At 35.5% G+C, this 24,024-nt stretch overlaps 1 protein-coding gene across 1 annotated transcript; it reads left to right on the top strand.

Annotated features, from left to right (window-relative positions):
• Positions 1-924: 924 nt before the first annotated feature.
• On the top strand, positions 925-17,492 carry ADAMDEC1 (ADAM like decysin 1). The gene is made up of 14 exons (XM_036075074.2): positions 925-1,043; positions 2,827-2,936; positions 3,799-3,875; positions 4,593-4,671; positions 6,154-6,230; positions 7,320-7,506; positions 7,725-7,787; positions 8,456-8,527; positions 8,823-8,992; positions 9,352-9,433; positions 10,116-10,246; positions 11,458-11,635; positions 15,448-15,533; positions 16,820-17,492. Exons 1-14 carry the CDS (start codon positions 956-958, stop codon positions 16,824-16,826), a joined length of 1,407 nt encoding a protein of 468 aa, XP_035930967.2. The 5' UTR covers positions 925-955; the 3' UTR covers positions 16,827-17,492.
• The last annotated feature ends 6,532 nt before the right edge of the window (positions 17,493-24,024 follow it).

Genomic DNA, 24,024 nt, shown 5'->3' with positions numbered 1-24,024 from the left:
TGCAAAAAAATAACAGATTCCCAAAACCCTCTATACAATAAGAACTAAAGTTTATAAATTTTAATTTTCTTTTATTTCTTTTCTTTTCTTTTATTAGTAAATAGAAAAGATATAAAAATGCCACAATGTTAATGGCAATCCTTTCCTGATGATGGGCCTTTAGGTAGCCAACTTTTTTTTCTTAAATATTCTCTTGATATTTATGACCAAGAAAATGCATTATTTTTGTAATCAGAAAAATACTGTAATTTTTCTGCAGTAGTGTGCTTCAAATGTACTTCATATACAGGATAATTAGGTAGAGGCTCATAGTGCCAAGAGAATGTACACTGTGCATTTCTTTATAGTCTTACATGTGTATGTGTCATGCATGTGTGTGTATTACCTTGTACAAATTTTATAAGAAGCTTGAGGTAGGTGTTGTTATTATCTGTTTTTACAGATAAGGAGACTAAAAGTCAGAGAAATTACAATATGCAAGTTTGTAAGACTTTACCTAGTACTTGCTTTATAGATTCTGTGTTCTCTGCGCCAACTTCTCAAAATATGTATGGACTACTAATATATTTTTTTTAAATTTGTAGATCAATTTCTATAAAGTTACTGAATGGCAATTGTGGTGGTTCAGTTTGGTGAGTATGCAAATATGTACACAGGCATCTCAGCCTCAGTTGATTCTTTCCCACCACTATAGGAACACCAGGGCCAAGCCGCTGTCCAGACATAAATTCCTTAACAAGCTGTAACCACAGACATAAACACCTCTCTTAAATGAGGAACATTCTCATGATCTTGACACTGCAATTTCTTGGCAATTTCCCAACACCATTAAGAAACATTCCCTAAACTCACAAAGAATGCTTGAGGGTTTTTTTTGTTTTTTTTGTTTTGTTTTTTGTTTTTTGTAAAGAGAAGTAGAGGAAGATAAAACTGGACCGCTGGGGAGACCAGTTTCATGCTGTGTGGGACTTCTCAGCTATCTGCAGTAGGCAACATGTCTTTGGCACTACTTTCTGTCCTCTGGCTCATCATTCAAACTCAAGGTAAGCACTAAAATACTGACATTTTATACAAAAATCAAATTATTTAATGCATTTTTAAGGTACCCTTGAAAAAGTAACATTCTTATATGACCCAAAGATCACTACTGTTTGCATTTTGGTATATTTACTCAATTTATATAAATTCCATGCTCATAGTCAAGGTGTTGTGATTCGTATAATAATTTAGTTAGGATGTACCTGAAATTTTACTTCTCATTCAATAATTCTACTAGATCTATAATTGTATTTTCTAAAACATACAGCCCAAGTAACACCAGAGGATTAACTTCCAGATCAGAAATCAAGAATTTTCTCACCATCTCCAATGCTATCTTGAATAACATTGATATTTTCTACTCCATAAAGAGACAATCATCTATCAAGACACAATTTGACCAAAAATTGTGCTAGGATGGATGACAAGGAAGACTTTTAAGTAAAATTAGCATTAGACATAATTACAGTATTAAGCAAAATTAAAACTTAATTGACCAACTGAACAGTTAAAGACTAAAATTTATTAAAATTTATTCTAACCTCAACCCCACAACTCTTTCCATTAACTGGATTCATATTCTCCATTGATAAAAAAAAAAACCTTTTAGTAATATATTTATAAATTTCCTGTTTTCCTGTGTAATGAGTCCTTCTTGGATAGCATCATAGCAGAACTCTGAGGTCTGAATAGGAGAAAATTTTTGCTTGATTATTTTCCTTCAGGTTCTCCACATCAGCCAGGTGTTAAACTGCTTGGTGTTCCCAAGGTCACCCTGTCTTTCAGTGGGAAATTGTCTCTAAGCACAGACATTTATCTTTGAAAATGGGAGCATTTAAAAATAAGACTGACCTTAAATGAGTGATTGAACAATTAAAAGAAAGGGTAGATAAGGTGCACCTACCATCTTCCTAGACTGGTGCTGCATAATTTTATATATTTTATGTTATTCAATTTTTACATCAACCTCCATTTTAGATAAGTAAACTGATAGGAAAGCAAAATAACTTTTATAAGGTCATTTAGCTAGGACTTAAGACCACATCCTTTGGCTCTGATATCAGTTCTCTTCCTACTATATGCAAGCAAAATATAAAATTGTCTGTATAATATTATACCAAGTGTATCAAGAAGGACATTTAGCCTACTTGCTATCTGATTTTCCTACTTGCTACCTGATGCTTTGAAATTGCTCCAGCAAGGGATAACACAAACTTTGTTTCCTATGAAATCTGAAGTCTTGAGGGTAAATGCTAATGAGAGGAAAAACATAATGGTTTATTGTTACACTTAGAAATAAAATAGTGGTTAATAGAGTCTTCCCTAATAATGAGGTATTATCTGCTTATGAAAAATTTGATTTTTGGAAGAGGTAGTCAGGGGTTGCACCACAGAGAGAAAAAGACATAGAAAGCAAAAACAGAGATCTCTGAGAACACTGAGAGAAAAATCCACAATTTTGAAGAGGACTATAGAGGAAGAGGGAACTGGACTACAAGGCAGAATCCTGGCTCCTAGAAGCTTCCATGTACTGAGAAATCCTCTGAAGAATTATTTCATCATCTCCCTGTCTTTCCAGAATAAGTAGATAGAGCAAATAAAATTTCTTCATTATCAAAGCTGATAAGGAGGAAGAAGGACGACTTTGCTTTTCTTAATACTTACTTTCTGGATGGGAATTCAGCCCTCCATACCATTTCAACAAAGCCAACCAACCCAAACCAAAACAAAACTCAAGACCTTTAAATGTATTACATTAATATTTTCTCTTTTTTTCTCCACCAATAGCCATAAAGCAAACACCTGAATTAGAGCTCTATGAAGTAGTTCGTCCTCAAAAACTACACATTTTACACAAAAGGGAGATACAGAACAACCAGACAGAGAATGGCAAAGAGGTAAGTAATGTGAATGATAGTGGGATTTCACAATCAGAGAGCCAATAAAAAGCCTTTTTACTAATAGAGGTGATGCCTAACAGTTTACTTTTGAAGCCCATATCCACAGCTCCTCTTTGTCCAGGAACGAATGCAGGATTCTAGGAATGCTTTTACATTTAAGCAGTAGGACGAGAGTTAACTATTTCACTTGATCAGAAAAAATAAAGCTGCTTAGACATTTCTCCGTTTGGAGGTTAGGGGGAGAGCACAGGAAGGGAAGCCATTTCTAGAAAGAAATGTTTCTTGCCAAGTTCACCAAACAGTATCCTCACCTCCTGCCCCACAGAATTGCCTTTTCCTTGACCATTTTGCTTATAATGGAGAATTCAACATTATCTCATTAATTAGCAAGATTTACAAAATATATTAAAGATATTAACTCTTTGACTCTTACATTGTTGCAAATACTTATAATTTTTACCTTAATTCTTAGTAGTTCTTAGTTGGTTTTCTTTAGTATATTTTGTTTGGTTTTTAAAGTAGGAAAAATATGTGCCTTATTATTAAACCATTAGTGATCCATTAGGATACACAGGACAGTATACTGTACAGTAGGGCAAATAATAAGTTCCTATCTTACATAGTAGAGTTAGTTTAATCTGTGAGTATTATTACTGAATTATTATACTTTTTGGAAATCCATCTTAATGTACAATTTGTATTTTATTTTATATATTTTAAATATATAAGAGAACTATTTTATACTACAGGCACTTGTAATTATTCTTTTATGTATACTACGTGTATCATTGTATTATAATCATTTTAGATAGACTCAGAAATATAAATTGATATCAGTATATTATTAAATATTTTTTAGGAAAGATATGAACCTGAACTTCAGTATCAGATTACATTAAATGGAGAAGAAGTTGTTCTTCACCTGCAAAAAAGCAAGTAAGTTGTAGTTCCTGAAGGTCTAATCACTAGATTATATTAACAGAATATGGAAAAATAAACCTTCTTGAGACTCTATTTAATGCTATTTGAGGTAGAAGACATGAAACACTTTGAGTTTTAGATGTTATTAGATTGTGCTAATGTTAGCTAAGAAGGTTGTTGCTTTCTAAAGAAATTACATGCAAAGTATAAAGAAAAGAGAGCAACACAGTAAATATTTTTCTTCCTTAATATTTCTCCCAATTTACTGAAAATCTTTTCTACCCATATGAACTCAAATTTTTGACGTGGCTTCCCATTATTTTTATAAGAACGTATGTAAGGGTCATTCAAGGCACAGAGCCTTGAGATAGATCCCTGGGGATGGGGCTCCACTAAATTCTACATCTGTTAGTAAACTTCTCCCTGATAACAATGGTCTTTTATGCATGTTAGTCTTTGATGCAAAGAATACCAAAATAACTTATTTGAGGATAGAGAATTTGCAGTTGAAAAGTATCTGGGGGCAATTCTTCCCTTGAATCTAATGGGCATAATTAATACTTTGATTTGCTTCAGCAACAGAGTTCCAATGTTGGAAAAGGATCAATGAGTCAGAATGTCTGCTGTTTCTCAGTGTAGGCATAATCATTCTTTTAGTGCAAAAGATCTTGTCAGGAACATTAGCCCTTATTACCACCCTAAATGTATCTTGCAACTTTTTGAACTTTGCAGACATCTCCTGCGGCCAGACTACACTGAAACATATTACTCACCCACAGGAGAGGAAATCACTACAAGCCCTCAGAACATGGTAGGTTCTGAATACTTTCTGGGACTCTTTCTAGGATCTGCCACTTATGTTGTAAGATGCATAGGTCTGAGGACAATTAAAAAAGAAATCGAAGTACTTGGAAACAAGGTGCTTGTCTATGACCAATGAGACAACAGATGAAAAGATGAAAAAAATCACAGTCAGCTTTTTTTTAAAGGTAAGGATAGTAGGAGGCTTCTAAGTATTGCATTTGTAGAAGCAACCACAAGTCCACTTTCCTCTAAACCATCTTATCAAAAGGTTAGAAATATTCTGCCTGGTAGCTACTTGAAACATCATATAGCTATTTACTATTTTTGAACAATATATGTATATATCCTGAGGTCAGAAATGGAATATTAATTATTTAATTAATATAATTTTATGTCTCATTAAACCACCATGCCATAGATAATGCCAAGGCCTAGATGTCAGACATAGAAAATCAATGCCAAGGTAAGAACAGGAAGAGAATACAAAAAGACAATCATGGAGTGTTACCAAGCTAAGTGAATTTCTCAGAGCCACTCTCCTTGGGCACCCCCAAACATGTGTGTCTCTATAAAAAGGCAAAACTTCTGTCACAAAATGGCTCTTTGTTCCCTTCTCACATAAAATCTCTGGTTTCATGGATATCTGGGTTTTTGCTAACACTTAAATTAATTCATACTCAAGTGTGAATGGCTGATGATATCTTAATTTGGTACCTTTTCCAAGTGCTCTACAAGAAAATGTTTATGATGACAAGGTTTATTCCAAATCAAGAAAAACATAGATGGAATTTCAGACCCTAAAACAAGTCAGTTTATTTTGAACAAGAGTTTATTCAATAGCTTTGTTGGATCATTCTACATAAGTGACCCCCTACTTTGCTTATATGGAGCGCCAACCATGTATGACTCTCTAGTTGTGAACAAATTTGCTGTGGTTTTGATGCTGGTAAAGGGATTCCACTAACATGCCAATTAAAATGACAAGTTGGACCAGCCCCATGAGGGGCTTAGGAGTGGTAGTGTGACTTCTAGAGAACCCTGGAATCTAGAAAAATGGGTACCTCGTTTTATTAATATGTGATGCACAGTGTCTTAGGGACTCACAAAGGGAAGCCATATTCTCAAAAGAGGGTCTTCAAACCTGAGAGCTCTCTGGAAGTACTGTCGATCCCAGGAGGGCTGGCCACTTCTCAGATGCAGCAACTAGTTTCACCATGAGCCCACTTAAGTTCACACTCCTTGGACTTTTCTATCATGCAATTAATGCCAGAAAGACAATTCAGCCATCAAAGATGGAATTTCCAGGGTCAGTAGTGGAACAGGTCATAAAATCTCTGAAGTTCTCACTGTTTTTGCTTCTGGGAACTGGTCTGGCTGCCACCACTATTTGAAGAACCTTCCTACGTATTCAAAATAACAGCTTTCACCACAAGTGTGATATGTTTATTCTTATAGTTAAAAAAATATATTTCTTTTTTTCCATCTTTAGGAACATTGCTACTATAATGGACACATACTAAATGAAAAGGATTCTGTTGCCAGCATTAGTACTTGTAATGGGTTGAGGTGAGTCACTTGCAAAAATGTTAAACATTAAGTACAATTCTATTACACAGAATTGAGTCTTCCTGGATGTCATGTCTTATTATCTTGGTGAAATCTTCTGCATAGATAAAATGCTGTTAAAATGAAGATTGAAGTATCACACTTGCAATCATTTTATAATTATGTTTAACATAATTTTTAACAGTGCATGTGTTCACACGCACATGCACGTGTGTGATATTTTTGTTTACAAAAATAATTCTTGCCAATTAGGGAAAATTTAGAAAGTAAGAAAAAATACAAATAAGAAAATAACTACCACAAAATTCTGCTTAGGAGTGACTACTATCATTAACATTTTGTCATGTTTGCAGCCTTTATGCATATAAACATATATCTTTTTCTCTCTCTCAAATAAATAAATAAAGTCTTTAAAAAAAATTAAAAAAAATAAACATATATCTTTTACATGGTTGAAATATGAAATAAAATATATATAATTGTTCCTCTAACATAGTTCATGCTACGTGATATCATAAGCCTTTTCCCATATCATAAAATGCCTTCATAGACATAATTTTTAATGACTATCCGTGCTGTATTTGTAGTCTTCTATCATACGAGTTCACTTTATATTTCTGAGCTCATTTTCTTACTAAAAAGAAGAATTCTTTAAACTACTACTAGTTCCAACCTGTTCCTCTGGCTGATTTGCTCATGATTCTTTCTCTCCTCTGGGCTTCTCAGCATCTAAACACTTCTTTACTCTGTCCTCCATGATATTCCTGGGACCTGCCAAGAAATGTTTGCTAAGTGTATAAATAAACTATGGACAAATATTTATTGAGCTTATGATATAAATTCTAAATTCTCTGGGATAGCTTCATCTTAGCAATTCTTGTTCAGAATTTTCTAGTAAATAATATAGACTTCATTTTACTATTGACAAGTACTGATTATAACTTAAATTAGCAAAAGTTAGCTGGAAAGCCTATGCATGAAAACTGTATGTGTGAGCTTATGATTTAGGGAGAGGTATATTCTGTTCTGGTCATTATTGTGACTCTGTGTGGCAGAGAATCTTGAAATATGAGTCTCTGTATCTTACAGGGGATACTTCACACATCATGACCAAAGATATATGATAAAGCCTCTGAAAAGCACAGACCAAGAAGAACATGCTGTCCTCACATATAACCAAGAGGAGATAGACCTGGCTAATCGCACTTGTGGTGTAAGAAGTGTTGGCAGGAAACAAGGCCATGTTCGAACTTCCAGGTCACTCAATAGCCCAGAGGTAAGTGTAGATTTCCTATGTCATCGTTTCTTCCAATTATCTCAACAATGATATATGGTATACCATTGTGTTCAACAGTTACTGTATAGGTAAAGCCTATAATTCACTTACTTATTCTTTAACTTAATTTCCCTCTGGAAAAAAAAATCTCATTGCAAGTTTTTCAATCTTTTAGGATAAAGATGATTATTAATGATGTTATTTTACTCTTTGTAAAGCAAGAAAACTTTCTTCAGGCTGAGAAGTACATTGATCTCTTGTTGGTGCTGGATAATGCTTTTGTGAGTATGTATGCTTCTTGGGCAGTTAAGTCAACTTTTAAGTTTTCTTATCAAATGAGCAAAGGAAATAAGCTATCCTAGCTGAAAATGTACTCTGGCCACCTGATTGTCACATCTTTTCTACCTGCCTTGCTGCCAGTAGTTCTCATTCACTCTCCAACCCTTTAATATCCACCTGCTGCCAATATACTCAGATATTGGAAGTATACTTAATACCAGATAGCTATAAGAAATCAACCATAATGATGAAAAACAAAAAAAGAATGGGTTATTAAAATATTTTCAAAATTCTCACCCTATTATGTAAATATAGAGTAGATACAAGACTATATATATTTTACAAATTATATTTATATCCATAAAAATACTATAATCTGTGATCCTAAATTAGCAAATATTGCTTTATAATCAAATTTTAATAATATTGAAATGGTTAGAAATATTGAAATTGTTAATTTGATTTCTTCAACTTAAAATGAAAAACACTGAAATATATATGATGCCTACTTTTTTTCTTACCTTTAAAAAGAATTTGTTGAAACACAGTGTTATATAAGTCAGACATGAATGAAAAAGATTTACTTATGTTGAAATGTGTAATTTTTCTTAAAATGTTAAATCCTGTACCATGTCAACTTTTTTTTATGTTTGCATTTCATATTTTACAGTATAACATGTATAAGGGGAATCTGACTTTGATAAGAAGCTTTGTGTTTGATGTGATGAACCTACTCAATGTGGTAAGATATTTGTCCTGTAAACATGTACTTCCACATGGAAGCTTGGGGCTTCTCTATGGTTTCACCAAGTAAGGAGGTGGGAGGGTCACAATGGCTTAATGTCAGGAGTTTTGGGAAATTTAGCAGGCAAGTATTAACATCAAGGTAAAATCACTTGTACTATAGCAAAGGCAACTTCTAGGATTTCTATTTTCAAAACGTGATACACTTATCCATCACTTATGGTGAACAAAAGATTTAAGACAATAAAGAAATCTCAAACATTTTCATGAAAAAAAAAATGCTCTTCCCACAGATTTATAATACCATAGATGTTCAAGTGGCATTGGTAGGTATGGAAATCTGGTCGGATGGTGATAAGATCAAGGTGGTACCCAACACAGGTGACACCTTTCACAACTTTCTGAATTGGCATCGTTCTAACCTGGGGAAAATGAGGATACATGATCATGCACAGCTACTCAGGTGAGCATATGCTGACCAGGGCCAGGTGTATGAAGGTAGAGTGGAGAATTATCCCAAAAGGTTCTTGGCAGAGATTTCTGTTCAATCGTATCTCCCCAATCTGTTGTCAGAGAGGCTGAAGTTCTACCATTAGGAATTCACCTGTAAGAATGTGGAGACCCATGTCAGGTTTACTAAAATGGACTCCTGGATGTGGTGATCATCTGTGATCATATAATGCTATGGAATAGCAGAAGCTTTTCTGGAGCCTAGTGAATATAAAAAGGGTGGAGCAACATGGGAAATCTAAAACATAATTGACAAAAGCTAATGGTTCCAAAGACTCAGATTGTGACAATAGACCTGTAATTTTCACACAGTGGAAATGGCTTCAGCAATGGACGTGTAGGAATGGCAGCCTCGAAATCCTTGTGTTCCCCGGCTTCCATTGCTGTTATTGAGGTTTGTAAACTCATAGTAAGGCTCCCTGTGATTCTGTGTCCTCTATGAAGACCAGAATGATGCCTCATACAGAGTTAACACAAAGAATATTTGCTGAGTCAGTAAATAGAAGTAGAAATGAACCTACTGGTAAATCGTTACACTGAAGATACCTTAGATTATAAAGCAGAATATCTCCTTACATTGGCCCTCCCAGAAATCTTCATTCTTTAGTTGGTATTAGGGAATAAGAACAGGAAGATTGGAACAGAAAGGGAACCCAGATGCCCTCTGTGGCCTGAGCCAACTTCAAATTAACTATCTTCAGTATCAATGGTCAGAGAGGTCGGAGAAGGTACATTTTGGTGTCATATGGCCAAGTACTACCAATGTCAAGCATTATGACAATAGGTTTTGGAGGCCTTTGAATACATAGTATGGTACTTCTTATGAAGAATGTAATTACCTTAATTTACTCATTGTTTACCAAGAACTCCATTAGCTCAGAAAATATTTATTGAGCATTGATTCAGTGGTTGGATTCACAGGAGCCAGCCATTTCAAATGTTAATTCAACATTTTACAATAGCCCATGACAGGGAAAGGAGCTTAATGACTCATTATTTTTCATCTGTCGAACTATTTTATTAAACTAGGAAATAACTGAATATAAGTAATAGATGTTTCTTTTTTTTTTTTCTAGGCTAAGAGAAAGAATAATGTGGCTCTTGTAGCAGTGATGTCACATGAGTTGGGTCATGTCCTTGGTATGCCTGATGTTCCATATTATACCAAGTGTCCCTCAGGGAGTTGTGTGATGAATCAATATCTGAGGTGAGACATTGTCACCCTTGAGAAAAAATATGTATTTCTTAAATCTTAAAGAATTCAGATGCAGTCTATATAGTGAATAGGTATTTTTTACCAAGGGCTGTGAATCCCATTAATTCACCCTATAGCCTCTTGATGCACAAGTTTTACCAGCTTATCAGGGCTAATTATTTAAGATTTCCAAATATGCCAAGTTAGAGATTATGAGTATAGTAACCATGTTATTTTAACTTAAAATAATTTTAACATTAAATAACATATTTTTAAATAATAGCCAAGACATGAAAACAACTTATGTATCCATCAATAAATGAATGGATTAAGAAAATGCTACACACACACACACACACACACACACACACACACACACACACACACACAGAGTGGAATATTATTCAGCCATAAAGAAGAATGAAATCTTGCCATTCATGTCAACATGGACGGACCTAGAGGGTATTATGCTAAGTGAAATAAATCAAACAGAAAGAGACAAATACCACATTATTTTACTTATAAATGCAATCTAAAACATAAAACTAATGAACAAACAGACAAAAACAGAAATATACCTATAAATACAGAGAACAAACTGGTGGTTGACAGCGGGGTAGGGGGATGGGCAAAATAGATGAAGGGGATTAAGAGGTACAAACTTCTATTGAATAATAATATGTTTTCTAAAAATATGTATCTAATTAAGATGATGGCAACATTCTTATATATCTTCATCACTAATCACTAAACCATTTTTATGTTATTAATTAGCTTCTAATGCCAGTCACTTTGCAAAGACTTAGGATAGAAAAATAAAAAAGAATACCTTGCTCTTAAAGTCCTCATGAATAGGAAGATAAATATATCCAAATATATCCTAAGTCTGCAATTATTCCCTTTCATTAATTCATTATTATTATCTCTTACCTCTCAGCCCTCGGTGGTGATCACAAATGGTGAGGCTCATTCATCATTCCTGACATTTAGGACAGTACTGAATCCACACAGGAAATTCTTTCAGTTCTACAAGCTCAGTGTTTAGGGAAACAATTTTCCAACTAGCGTAGTATTTATGCTCTTTCGCCCTCCACATATAACATAGTGCAGTCTTAAATAGATATTGAATTTGGAATTTCCATTGAACCAGGTGATATAGTTAGACAAGTCAGATTCTCATGTTAATTTATCACTAGATTTCATGATTTCTCTTCTGGTTACAGTTCAAAATTCCCGAAGGATTTCAGTACAACCTGCCGTTCACATTTTGAGAAATACATTTTATCTCAAAAACCAAAGTGCCTACTGCAAGCGCCAATTCCTAAAAATATAATAACGAAACCAGTGTGTGGGAACCAACTTCTGGAATTAGGAGAAGACTGTGATTGTGGCTCTTCTAAGGTATGAAAATATCTGCAATTAAAAATTTATTAGAGAGTTATTGCAGCATGAGAATTATGCTGTTTTCTTTTTCTTTTCCTTCTTCAAGGAATGTTCTTTTAGAAATTCTTTCTAAAGACAAACATGGCATCATGGTAAAAAAAATAGGCTTGTACTTGAGGTTTTCTTCAATTTTTTAAAGACTTTATTTATTTATTTATTGAGAGAGAGAGTGCAAACTAGGGGAGGGGCAGAGAGGAGGGAAAGGGGAGAGAGAGAGAATCCTAAGCAGACTCCACACTGAGCACAGAGCCCTAGATGGGGCTCCATCTTGCAACCCTGAGATAATGACCTAAGCTGAAACCAAGAGTCAGATGCTCAACCTACTGAGCCACCCAGGTGCCCCACATGTGTGTTTTTAATACTGATTTTAGACACATTTTGAAAGGCATTTCAAAAGCCAGGATACGCTTATGACATGATTGTATAAAGTTCAATGTAAAGAAATAAATCGTTAACCATAACATGTCACTTACAATCTTTCCTAGACATATTGGTCAGAAATTCTTAAATCATCTAAAGTCACAGTTGATCATTTGTTGAGCAAAAACACTTACAGATCTAGAAGCAAGTTCTCTCCATAGAGAGATCTGGCCTTTCCTCACCGAGCCAGTGTATAAACCAGGCAGGAAATGAAACAGAGAAGGAGAGAAAGAAAAATCACATAAACCTGTAGAAAATAGGTTATTAATATAAAACATCTAAGATAATTACTATAATTCTGCTAATCTTTATAAAAATCTGGCCCTGCAAAGTATCAATGTACTGTAAAGAATGTCTCTGATAAATATTTGCCAGCAATCCCACACTAGTTTCTAAGAGAACATTCTGAGTTCCTAGCAATCTTCTTTTACTTTTAAGACTGAAAAAATGAGTTATTATTTGAAGAGATTTTTTTATGTGTCAATCTGCAAAATAAATTTTTATGTACACCATATCTCCTTTATTACTCACAGCAAACCTACAGAATGGGTTTTGTTATTATCCCAATTTAGAGAAGTAAAACTCAGAAAAGTTAAGTAACTAGTTCCAAAGATCCAAAGCCAGTAATGAATGAAGCCTGTGGTAACCCAAGATTAATTCATTACTTTAAGAGGCCACATGACAATGGGGAGGGCATATAATCTCTCTCTGCTTCAGTTATTTATTCAGACTTTTTAAACTGTTGAATTACATTAGAAGATTTCATAGTGTAACTTAATCATTTATAAAGAGTATTACAAATATTCTTTTAATTATAATGAAATATGAAATAATGCAAATGATTTGGTGCTTTATAATAAGTTAGATATAAATTTATCTCATTCCTACTTGCTTGCATTCCCATATGGCTTCTTGGGTGAAAGGCATTTGAAGTTGTTCACAATCCGGGGTACTTCTGATTTCAGCAGTCCCAGGGCCTGTAGTCAGTGCACACTGACAAAGAGAGACAGAGAGAGAGAGAGAAACACTTGATGTGTAGGGTTTAAAATTGTCTAAGTATATCAGCCAGCTCCTGTATTGCTTCCATTTTGTGTTGATTTTCTTCTTAAGGAGTTGAATAAAACTAGAGTTCAGGCTTATGAACAGCTGAATTTTATATAGCTGTTTTCCTACCTAAAAACTAGTTTATAAACTTTATATAGTATCTTTTAGGGAATAATCCAATTTTCCATGATCTCATATGCTATTTTACTATTTTTATGTACCCATTTAGGTCTATTTCTAGATCTTAAAAACAACCATTCTGCTGATCTACCTAGATATTATCACACACTATTTTAATGACTTTAACCATGCAATGTATTTTAATATCTGCAGTGGCAAGTGTGTTCATTTCTTTTTTCTTCTTTTTTTTATTATTATGTTATGTTAATCACCATACATTATATCATCAGTTTTTGATGTAGTGTTCCATGATTCATTGTTTGCATATAACACCCAGTGCTCCATGCAGAACGTGCCCTCTTTAATACCCATCACCAGGCTAACCCATCCCCCCTCCCCCTCCCCTCTAGAACCCTCTGTTTTTCAGAGTCCATCATCTCTCATGGTTCGTCTCCCCCTCTGATTTCCCCCCCTTCATTCTTCCCCTCCTGCTATCTTCTTTTTTTTTTTTAACATATAATGTATTATTTGTTTCAGAGGTACAGATCTGTGATTCAACAGTCTTAAGTGTGTTCATTTCTTGAGGTGGAATTTGCATCATCATTCTTCAGTGTTCATTCTCCCAATTAGCTCTTGGTACTTTTTTTTTTTTTTTTGTCAGTTTGCTCACAAATACAACTGAGATTCTGATTGAAATGCATGAAATTCATATTTCTCTCCGAGGACCACTGGGATTTTCACAATGTGATTGTTTTATTGTTTTAAAGATTTTATTTATTTGAAAGAGAGAGAGACAGTAACAGAGATAGCGAGAGAGAGCACAAGTGGGGTGAGGGGCAGAGGGAGAAGCAGACTCCCCGCTGAGCAGGGAGCCTGATGTTGGGCTCGATCTCGGAACTCTGGGATCATGACCTGAGCCAAAGGCAGATGCATAACCGACTGAGCCACCCAGGCACCCCACAATTTGATTGTTTTAAAAGACTAGTTGTCTTTTGAGTTTCTCAGAAAAGTTAAATATAAGGTTCTTCATGTAGTTCTTGCATATGATGAAGCTTATTCTGAAGTATTTTCTATTTTTCTTTTTGCTATTAGTGTGTGTAATGTTTACCTTTTTATATTAGGTTCTACTTTTATTACTCCTTTTGATGTTATTTTATTATTACCTTAAAAAGTGATCTTAGTGACTCATCCATTGTTTTTAGAGTTGATTCTCTATTTTTTCCTTGGTCGAATATTTTATTACATATAAAGAATGAAAATGTGATTTATACTTTCCAATTATTATTATACTTTCATATCTTTTCTTTGTCTCACAGCATTTGTCAGAATTTTCATAAAAATATAGACTATAATCCATGTCTTACTGTTTATTTTATTAGATATATTCTTGCTATTTATCAGCCAGATTTTCTTTCTTTATAGATTATCTTTATTTTCTAATCTTTGCCATCTATCCCAATAATATTAGTTGTTTTCTACCTTCAGTCTCTTAATGTGATGGATGATATTACTTTATTCTGTATTGTGGAGACACCCTTGTATTTTTGGTGAAAAAAAAAACACTGCATAGTTGTAATGGAGAGTTATTATATTAATAAACTGCTGTTTTGTTAATATTTCATTCAAGCTTTTGCATTTATATTCAAAAATGAGAATTATGTATGTATATGTATGCGTGTGTGCATGTGTATATGTATGGATGCATGTGTATACATATGAATGCACATGTGCATGTATGTAGGTGTGTATGCATGTGTATTTGTGTAAGTGTGTGCATGTGTGTGTGTGTGTGTGTATTCATTACCACTTCTCATTATCAGAATTATGCAGGCTTAGTAAAATAAATTGAGAATTTAAAATTTTTTTCCTACCTTCAAATAGTTTGAATAGCAGAGAAATATTCTCTTGAAGTTTTAAATTAATTTACATGTAATATCATCTAGGCCAAATTTATTTGTGGTAATTCTTGGATAAATCTATTTTTCTCCTTTTAAGAGGTAGTTTTCATTGCACTTAACATTATTTTCTATTTTTAAGTTTCCTTGGTCATTTCCTCTGGAATCTATATAGTGGAGTAATTTAGTTTAAAAACTGAAATTTTTTTGCTATCTTGTACTAAAATTGTATGCACATGGTCTATAGAAAAAATGCTGAACCCACTTTTCCATTGTGTGTATCTTTTAAAGGAATGTTCCAATCCTTGCTGTGAGGCCATGACCTGTAAATTAAAATCTGAAGCTGATTGTAGAGGAGACACTCTGAACCGTATCATGTAAGACCTTTTCTCTCTTTTTTTGTTTCAAAATGTTTTCTCATTTTTATTTCAGATTTGAGAAAGATGCACCACTGAGTTCTGCAATACACTAAACACAATTTACTTCACATTTTTATTTATTAATTTTTTGAAATTTTTAAATTTTCTTTACTTCACATTTTTAAAATAATTCCGTTTCAGAAAGGAAAAAAAAAAAGCCACCATACTGAACAAAAACAACTCAGGGTTGTGTATATACTAATATGCTAATGAGAAAAGTAGCTACATGGTCATCTGTGAGATGTGAAATTAAGACTGTTTAAATCTATGCTAAAAACTATAAATTTCTGTTAGGTCGTGATGAGTTTAATACAAACTAAGATGAGAAAAAGAAAAGTTCATTTTTAAAAACCCTCTGTTGATGAGTACATTTTACTCTCGATTAAGAGCTGATAATTGTAACTTACAAGGTAGTCAGAAAATCAATAACATTTAAGAATATATACTATATGATTTGATGGTTTTACTTCTTTTAAGGTGTTTCAATAAGCTATAATCCATGTATTTTGTGTTTTATAGAATCATATATCAGTTGGGCTAGGGAACTCAACTGCTCTGACTGAATACAGTATTTGTTTCAGTGAAAAATAGTCTCTGAACAACAAAGAATCATAAATGGGGAAAAACTTGGGATAAAATATATGGAAAGTGTTATTACTCCCCACCCCCTTCCCTGAATCTTTTCTGGAATTGAACCTGCAGAGACATTATAAAGGGAATAATTGACTCAGACACCATCAACGATCACTTCCTTAAGAAAGGATCAGCCAGGTCCTAAGATCAGGAGCAGCATTCATTCCTTTGGCAAGACCCATTTGACATGGCCTGCTGAACCCCCTGTGTGATCCACTCTGCAGGGAATTCTGGAAATTATGCTCATCTTCTTATTTGGTCACAGAGACAAAAACTTAGCATCTAAAAAAATATCCGTTCAACCCCTCAGGGGCTTGGAATAATAAGTGGGCAAGTCCCATTACTGGGCAAGATTGGCAATCTAGTGTCATGGAAAGGAAATTGGACTTGGACTCAGGAAACTTCAGTTCTTTTCTTAGTTCTACCCAAAACTAGCTGTGGGACTTCAAACCAAGTTATTTAATGAGTGTTCTCACCTACAAAATGGAGCTAGTGCTGTTGTCACTCAGTAGGGTTCTTAGTATTATTTAAATTTTATAAATGTTATCAATGTTACATAATATTTTATAATTTGTAATAACCATGGCTTACAATTTTTTTCTTTTAATCAGACAATGAATCAAAAAATCTACTTCATTGAAATGCTACTTGCTAGGACAAGAATCAAGAAATCTAAACAACCAGGAATCTTGTACTTAGATATATTTTGCTTTTCACTTGTCATTATACTTTTTACATTTTTATCAGTCCGGCCAACAGGTAAATGTACTCAGTGAAATTGCCTGTTTTCTAAAGCCTGATCCTTAATGTATTTTTAAGGATGGGAAAGGTTGTTAACTAGCTTTGCTCTTTGGAGAATGAAAGAAATTAAGCCTTGACCCAAACCCCTCAAATTATGCAAGCTCAAGTCAGAACTGTAAAATTATAAGTAGCTTGTGTTTTTACCCCACGGTCATTTTACTAGTATAGCCCATGACAAAATAAGACCCCTTGAGTGAAGCCTTTGGCAGAAGAAGGGAGAACAGAATTCACGTGTCATGTACTGATCCTCAATATTCCACTTCCCTTGCTCTTCGACGTGTGATAGTTGTCTGTATCACGTCAAGATTAATTAAACATAAACATTTTTCATTTTGTCATGTATAATCCTCTCACCATCACATATAGTGTTAATTTTGAGAAGTCTTAATGCTCACAATTTAGCTTAACCATCAAGGAATGCTTCATTCATCTATTGACTTAACATACCCCATAATGTCAATGAATAAAACCACAACTTTTTGAGCCTCTTGTGTGTGGTCATTTTCAAAAGTAAATATTTTGGAGTTTCGTTGTAGGTTTGCGTTAGGTGTTAAAGTCTCACATGATGAATTCGACTATTTTTCCTATGGTCCTCTAACCATATTGCCACAGAAACCAGGCATCACAATATGGAGATGAATAAAGTTCACATCATCTTTTAATGCCCAAAATGAAAAGACTTGAGGCCAGTCACATAAGAAGATGAGACTTCTTCCTGAGGTTTCTTTCTTTAAATACTTTTTAACAATTACTCAAAAAAATTACTCAAAATTCCATTGATGTTTATACTGGGAGAACAGAAACTAAGACATACTTCTAAAGATTGGGCTTTGAAAAGAACAACCTTCCAGAAAGCCCTGCTTATGGGTGTCGCCTATCTTCCCCTTCACTGCCTCACTATTATTGCTGGGCTTGGCACCACCAAGGCTAAAGCTGAAGCTGCTTGTCCGATGTCACTGAGAGCCATGCTATAGCCCGCAGGCTTGAACTGTCAATATTTTTGGATACAGACTTCCAGCCAATTCTTCCAGGGCAAAAAGGTTTCTTTTGGCATATTTCCTTCCCCTACTTCATGCTCAGGTAAAGGTTTCTTATACTAAAACTGCCTGAGTTGCAAAAATTATAGACAGTGAGTATGTGAGTGTCGATTGTTAGATTTTCAGGAATATTATGAGCTGGTTATGAAACACAGCCATTACTCAAAACCATCCTGTATAAATTTATAATTAAATAAATTATATTAAATCTTATGGAGTTCTCAGAGGCTTCTCAGAGTTCTTCAGAGAAACAGAATATATATACATATATATAATGAGATATATGTATTTTATGTACTTAACCATGGGTGTGTATATATGTATTTTATTACATACATTATTCATTATATATCATATATGCATATACATATTTATAGAGAGATTGAGATTTATTATGAAGAATTACTTATTACGAGGAATTTGCTCACATGATTATGAACTCTGAGAAGTCCCAGAATCTGCCATCTGCCAGCTGGAAAACCAGAAGAGCTGCTGGTGTAATTTAGTCCAAGGGCAGAAAATGAGGTGGAATGTCCCAGCTCAAGTAGGCACACAGGAAACAAAAAGAGTGAATTCTTCTTTCTTCTGCCCTTTTTTGTCCTCAGTGCCTCAACAGACTGGATGACATGCACCCACATGGAGAAGGGCAATCTGCTTTACTGAGCTCACAGATTTAAACATTAAGCTCATCCAGAAACACCCATACAGACACACCAGAAATAATGTTTAATCTGGGCACCTCAGGGTGCAAGCAAGTTGACACAATTAATCATCACAAAAGCAAAGGGCATACTCAAAACTCATGACTTCCTATTACACTATATTTTAACCTATGCGCTTCTGACTGTTTAGTTCTACCACAGCTGTGTGTTGCCAGTCTATCCACCCACACGGGGCATATAGCAACCATACACCTCTACTGCACGTTAAGTGATGTCACACCGGTAGCTTGAAATGGGCTGTGGTGGGAAAATTATATTACAGAAATAAGCAAATGCTATTAATCGTTTATTGATTTGCTTATGTCTATACTTAAGAAAGTGATGGAAAAATGTATAATGCAGATTAAATTTTAAAAAATGAGTTGTTATAGCAATTATAATGTGAATAGCATAAAACCCTGAGATACTACTCCTTCAGTATTTGAAAACTCTTGTCCAGTTCAACAAAGAAGTTACATCTTTGACAAATAAGTGAAATTCATTGTCATATGTTATATGTATATACATGCAGCCATTTCTCCAAGGCGTATCAGTGTAATCAGAATAGGATGGATTCTATTAGCCTAGAAATATGATCATGAATCTGTCTCCACGCTCTTCTCCCTTACTGAGTAAGTCCAGGTATATAATCTGGTCTTTTTCTCTACCTTTTAGTGTTTTGTTTTGTTTTGTTTTACCTAAAAGATCCCTTGTGTCTTTCTGAAATTTGCCTTGATCAGGGCTACTCCAGCCTATCCAACATGGAATTATACCTATAAACTTCAAAGGAAAGCAGTCAGGATTCTGGTTCTTTTCCACCCTCAAAGAATGTTCTACCTCAGTTACTTGAGACAATATATAGATATATGGGCTGCAGAATGAGGAACAGAGGGCCCTTCCAAATTCTACTTAGTAACATCCAAGCTTCAAAAACTGGAGTATATCATGCGGAAGGGGGGCAACACCTAACTCAAGTGGCTTCAGGCTCTAAGTTGCAAGCCTTAGTTTAGTGGAAAAGACCTATTACATAATTTTCAATTTCTTAATGATTCTTCGTTTATCATGGAAAGATATGCAGCTTCCGAAAAGGGGCCTAGAGATTTGGTAACAGATACAGTTGTGTATAACTGGCATATCACCAAAAACCAGTTTAAATGAAACTTTTTCCACAGAATTTGTCAGGTGAACTATTCAGAAAACACACACACACACACACACACACACACAAAAGCATTGCTATAATAAAGATTTAAGTACTCTTTTTGGAAACCTCCAGATGGTTGACATGTTGGTAGACCAAACATCTGAATAGTTTCCTTTTGATGTTTGGAAATATGCATATAGTCTAACAGTAAAATGTGATGTGTTTTTATCATCTAGAAATTCTTTTAAAAGCATAATTCTGTTTCCAACCAAAGCAAAATCAAAAGACTACCATATATCTGCTCAGTGTTATAAGTGTTTCAAAATATTTTTACATCTTTTACCTAGTTTGAGTCTTAATGAAAACATTAAGAGACAGGCATAACAAGTGTTATCTTACTGATTAAAATGATTTTCTGTGGATGGTGATGAGTGAAGAGACTCTGAAGTACAAAGACGGGAGAGTTTAAAGAGAGCTTGAGTACTCAAAATGACATTGCATGACAGATGAGGAAACAAAGACAGAGACAAAACAAAAGACCTTTGTGAGGGAAGTTGTATAATATATATTTTTGGAGAGGAAGAGAGAAACAGGGACCGTGAGCACTTAAAAGGGGAAACTGAAATATTTTCAATTCTTAAGGAGCCCATGTTTGGAAAGAAGAAATATGGCTTAGAAGATAATTTTGTAGGGTCAGTTTTAAGAGAGTCAAAACCAAATGAGAGATGCCTTGAATAAACATGCTGTTGACATACTGGAATAGATCCTGGAAACATGCAGAACAAACATTGTGTTTTAAGGGAGGTATTTGCAAGTGGACATTCTGGAATTTTGTACTAGAAAATGTCTCTGGATTGGACTTTCTTATGAGAGGTTTCTTTAGAACAAGAGTTTGAGGAAAGAGTAGAAGGGTGTCCATAGGCCTAACACCTTAACACCTAGCACTTACCTTAATATGTATCATATAGCTTGGTATCAACTAGACACAAAAACAGAGAGAGAGAGAGACAGAGAGGGAGACAGAGAGAAACAGAGACGAAAGGAAAGGAAATGGAGAAAGAAAAGAAGAGAAAAGGAGGGGGGTAGTGAGGGAGAAAAAGTCATGAGAGAATGGGAAAGAGAGTTCACACAATGTCTGAGGAAAAGTTATGGTTCAAAAAGAAAAACTGTTTAAAAGGGCATTTACAAGTCCTTCAAACTCTGAAGCAATGTACAGAAAAAATATAAGAAACATGATTTTGACCTCTACTGAGTGGGGTAGAATTCTCAAAGAAATAGTGTTAAAGGTTCAATCATTCCTGAGAAGTGAGAAAGAACTAGAAATAAAGGAGGTAGAAAGAGACAGATAATGAGCAGTAGGGGAGAGAACACTGAGGAACCCTGACGGAACATTGTCACCATCAACTCTGGACACAAGAGTATGACAAGAGGCCAGGTTTTCTCTTCTCCAGAGGTTTTTCTGCAGAATACCATATTTGGGGTCCATTAATGCCTCAGCATCCAACTCTCCCTCACATATCACAGCAAGTAAAAACAAACAAACAAAAAGCCAACCTTGGGTAATGGCCAAGTGAGTGGGGTATGCTCTACCTCATCTCTTATGGCATTCTTCAAAGAAGGTCTCAATTTTCCTGTCATGTTGTACCCAAGGGAGGGAGGAGGAGAGTGGCTTTCCCTCAGCCTTTCTTCATTATTTCTAGATCTGTTCCCTCTTCTGTGTTGTTCACAGCATCACCCAGTATACCTCTTGGTGCTCTCTAAACATTTTCGACACCCTTCCATCTGTGTCAGGGAATGAGAGATTGCCTTATGTTTCCACTTCCTTAACATTCGCATGCTAATGCTCTTCTTCTTCTTCTTCTTCTTCTTCTTCTTCTTCTTCTTCTTCTTCTTCTTCTTCAGAGGGAGGGAGAGAGAGCACATGTGTGTGAGCAGGGTGATGGGGAGGGGCAGAGGGAGAGGGAGAGAGAGAATCTTAAGCAGCCTCCACACCCAGTGCAGAGCTGATGTGGGGCTTGATCTCACGACCCTGAGATCACGACCTGAGCTGAAATCAAGAGTCAGACACTTAAGTAACTGAGTCACCTGGGAGCCCCAACATGCTAATACTTCTTAAAAGCAACACAAATAATTGCTCAGACATTTATAATTTGATACACTTCAGATTTTCTTAAAGACCAGTGGGATGCATTGGGGCGCCTGGGTGTCTCAGTGCCTCTCCCCACCTCCCCGTGCACAGGTACTCCTTCTCTCTCTCAAAATAAATAAATAAAATCTTAAAAAAAAAAGACTGGTGGGATGCAACTTCACCCCAGCCTTTGAATGCCTTGAAAGCCATCAATTAGAAATGACTTTTTTCTAAGATTTTGGAACTGGGACTTGCCTTCTATGACTGTTTCTGCCTTATTTTCTTATACAATCCCATGTCTGCCCATTCTTGTGGTGGGATCTGCTTCCATGTACTGACTTTCTTCTAGCTATTTATACCTTTCCCCTCTCTCGACTTTGTAACCCAGCTGGAATCCCATAATTTGCCATTTCAGTGCTTTCTTCCCTACTCTACTCTGTCCTTTCCAGTTTGGCTTCTGTCATGTTAATCACACGTGACCTTGGTATCCTTACCTTCCATTTCTCAGATGGGCTGCAAGGTCCTGGTCAACTGGGCTACCACAAAGTCACATGAAACTCAGCAGGACTCTTACTGCTCTTCACCATTCTTTTTAACAATCTCACATTAACTCCTGACTTTCCCCTGAAGTGGCTGTGTTAACTCATCCTCCCTCCTTTTCAATTTAAGGACTGCTGTTCCCATAGAGCTGAACTGAAGTATCGGAAGGGAATTCCAGTCCCCAAATCTTCCTTCATGGGCATTTCAGGCCATCTCTGGGTCCACACTGGTCTCTGCCAGGATCCCTGACACCCGCATCACTCACTCCTCTGCTGCCATTTGCTGTTGCAGAGAGGATGACTTCTCTTCATTTCCAATTCTCCTACCTGTGTCCTCCTATTTTTCTGTCCACTCCCTTCTTGATTGTTTCTTTGTTGATTTCTTTACTGATTCCTTCTCCTCGAATGGCTTTAGCAATCAGCATCTTTCTTCACTATTCCTGGCCCCTTCTTCAGTTCTTCCTCCCCCCTATACTGCTCCCTCACCCATTCCTAACGCCTTCACCACAAGCCTCCCCCAGCTGCTTTTCTGTTTTCAGCTGCCCCTTGCATCATCTCCATTCCTCCCCTCTCCTCCCCCTCAGAAAAGTCTTAACAAAAAACCAAAGTGAGGAACACTCTTAGCAGGCAACTGCTTTTCATGGAGAAGAGGAAGAATTCGGCAGAGAGCAGAGCCTTCCTTTCAGGTCTGGGGCCGATATCAAGGAAAGAAATTAAATTGCTGTTAACTCTAATCTCCTTCCCAGAGAGAAGGAGCTGCCTCAAGATGGTGGTCCTAAAACTACCTGGAGAGGATTTAAATGTGGCAGGAAGGACCTGGAGTCTTCTTTGAACATCTACATAGGAGGTGGCAACTCAGAGGGCTCCCTGAAGGTGAAGGAAGCAGAGAAGTAGTAGTGGCTAAGAGAACGTTTTGCAATGCAAACATTTATGAGCATATTTGAAATATAGTAAATGTTTACTTTCACTAATTATATTTTACAAATTCTCAATAATTTTAGAATAAAATATTTATATTAATACTGGCACATTTATATAAAAACCACTGGCATTGCCATTTTGTTCCCGTCTTGCAACAACTGTTTATGTACATCATGTCAGGGTCTCCCTGATCTAAAACTAATTTGGCCTCCATTCTGAATGCCTATTGAAAGTCTTCTCCATTTCAGGTAACTTCTGCAAAGAATAGTCTACCATCACTGCCTCATTTTCCTACCGCTTTGTCCTTCCTTAGCTCTTTGCAATCATGTTTTTGACCCCACTGCACTACTGGATCTCCTCTTTGCAAAACCACCAACAGCTTCCTCATTGCCAGAAGCTATTGGCTTTCTCTGATCTCTTCCTTTTTGCAGCTGAATCTCCTCTTTGAAACTCTTCGCTCTTATATCCCATGATGCTGTAATCCCATTTCTTCCTTCTTCCCTACCTTCACTCTGAAAAGTACATAAAGTACCCTTTATTCTGTC

Source organism: Halichoerus grypus, chromosome 3 (assembly GCF_964656455.1).
Source record: "Halichoerus grypus chromosome 3, mHalGry1.hap1.1, whole genome shotgun sequence".
NCBI classification, from domain to species: Eukaryota; Metazoa; Chordata; class Mammalia; order Carnivora; family Phocidae; genus Halichoerus; species Halichoerus grypus.
The sequence above is the reverse complement of the archived record's forward strand: the minus strand, read 5'-3'. Positions and strand labels throughout refer to the sequence as shown.

What these genes read in the sequence shown, in the direction of transcription:
- ADAMDEC1 (XM_036075074.2), top strand. Translation starts at nt 956, where the DNA reads ATGCTGTGTGGGACTTCTCAGCTATCTGCAGTAGGCAACATGTCTTTG. An exon ending in AGTACTTGTAATGGGTTGAG is followed by an intron (nt 6,231 to 7,319) that starts GTGAGTCACTTG and finishes TGTATCTTACAG; the next exon opens with GGGATACTTCACACATCATG. An exon ending in GTGATGAATCAATATCTGAG is followed by an intron (nt 10,247 to 11,457) that starts GTGAGACATTGT and finishes TTCTGGTTACAG; the next exon opens with TTCAAAATTCCCGAAGGATT.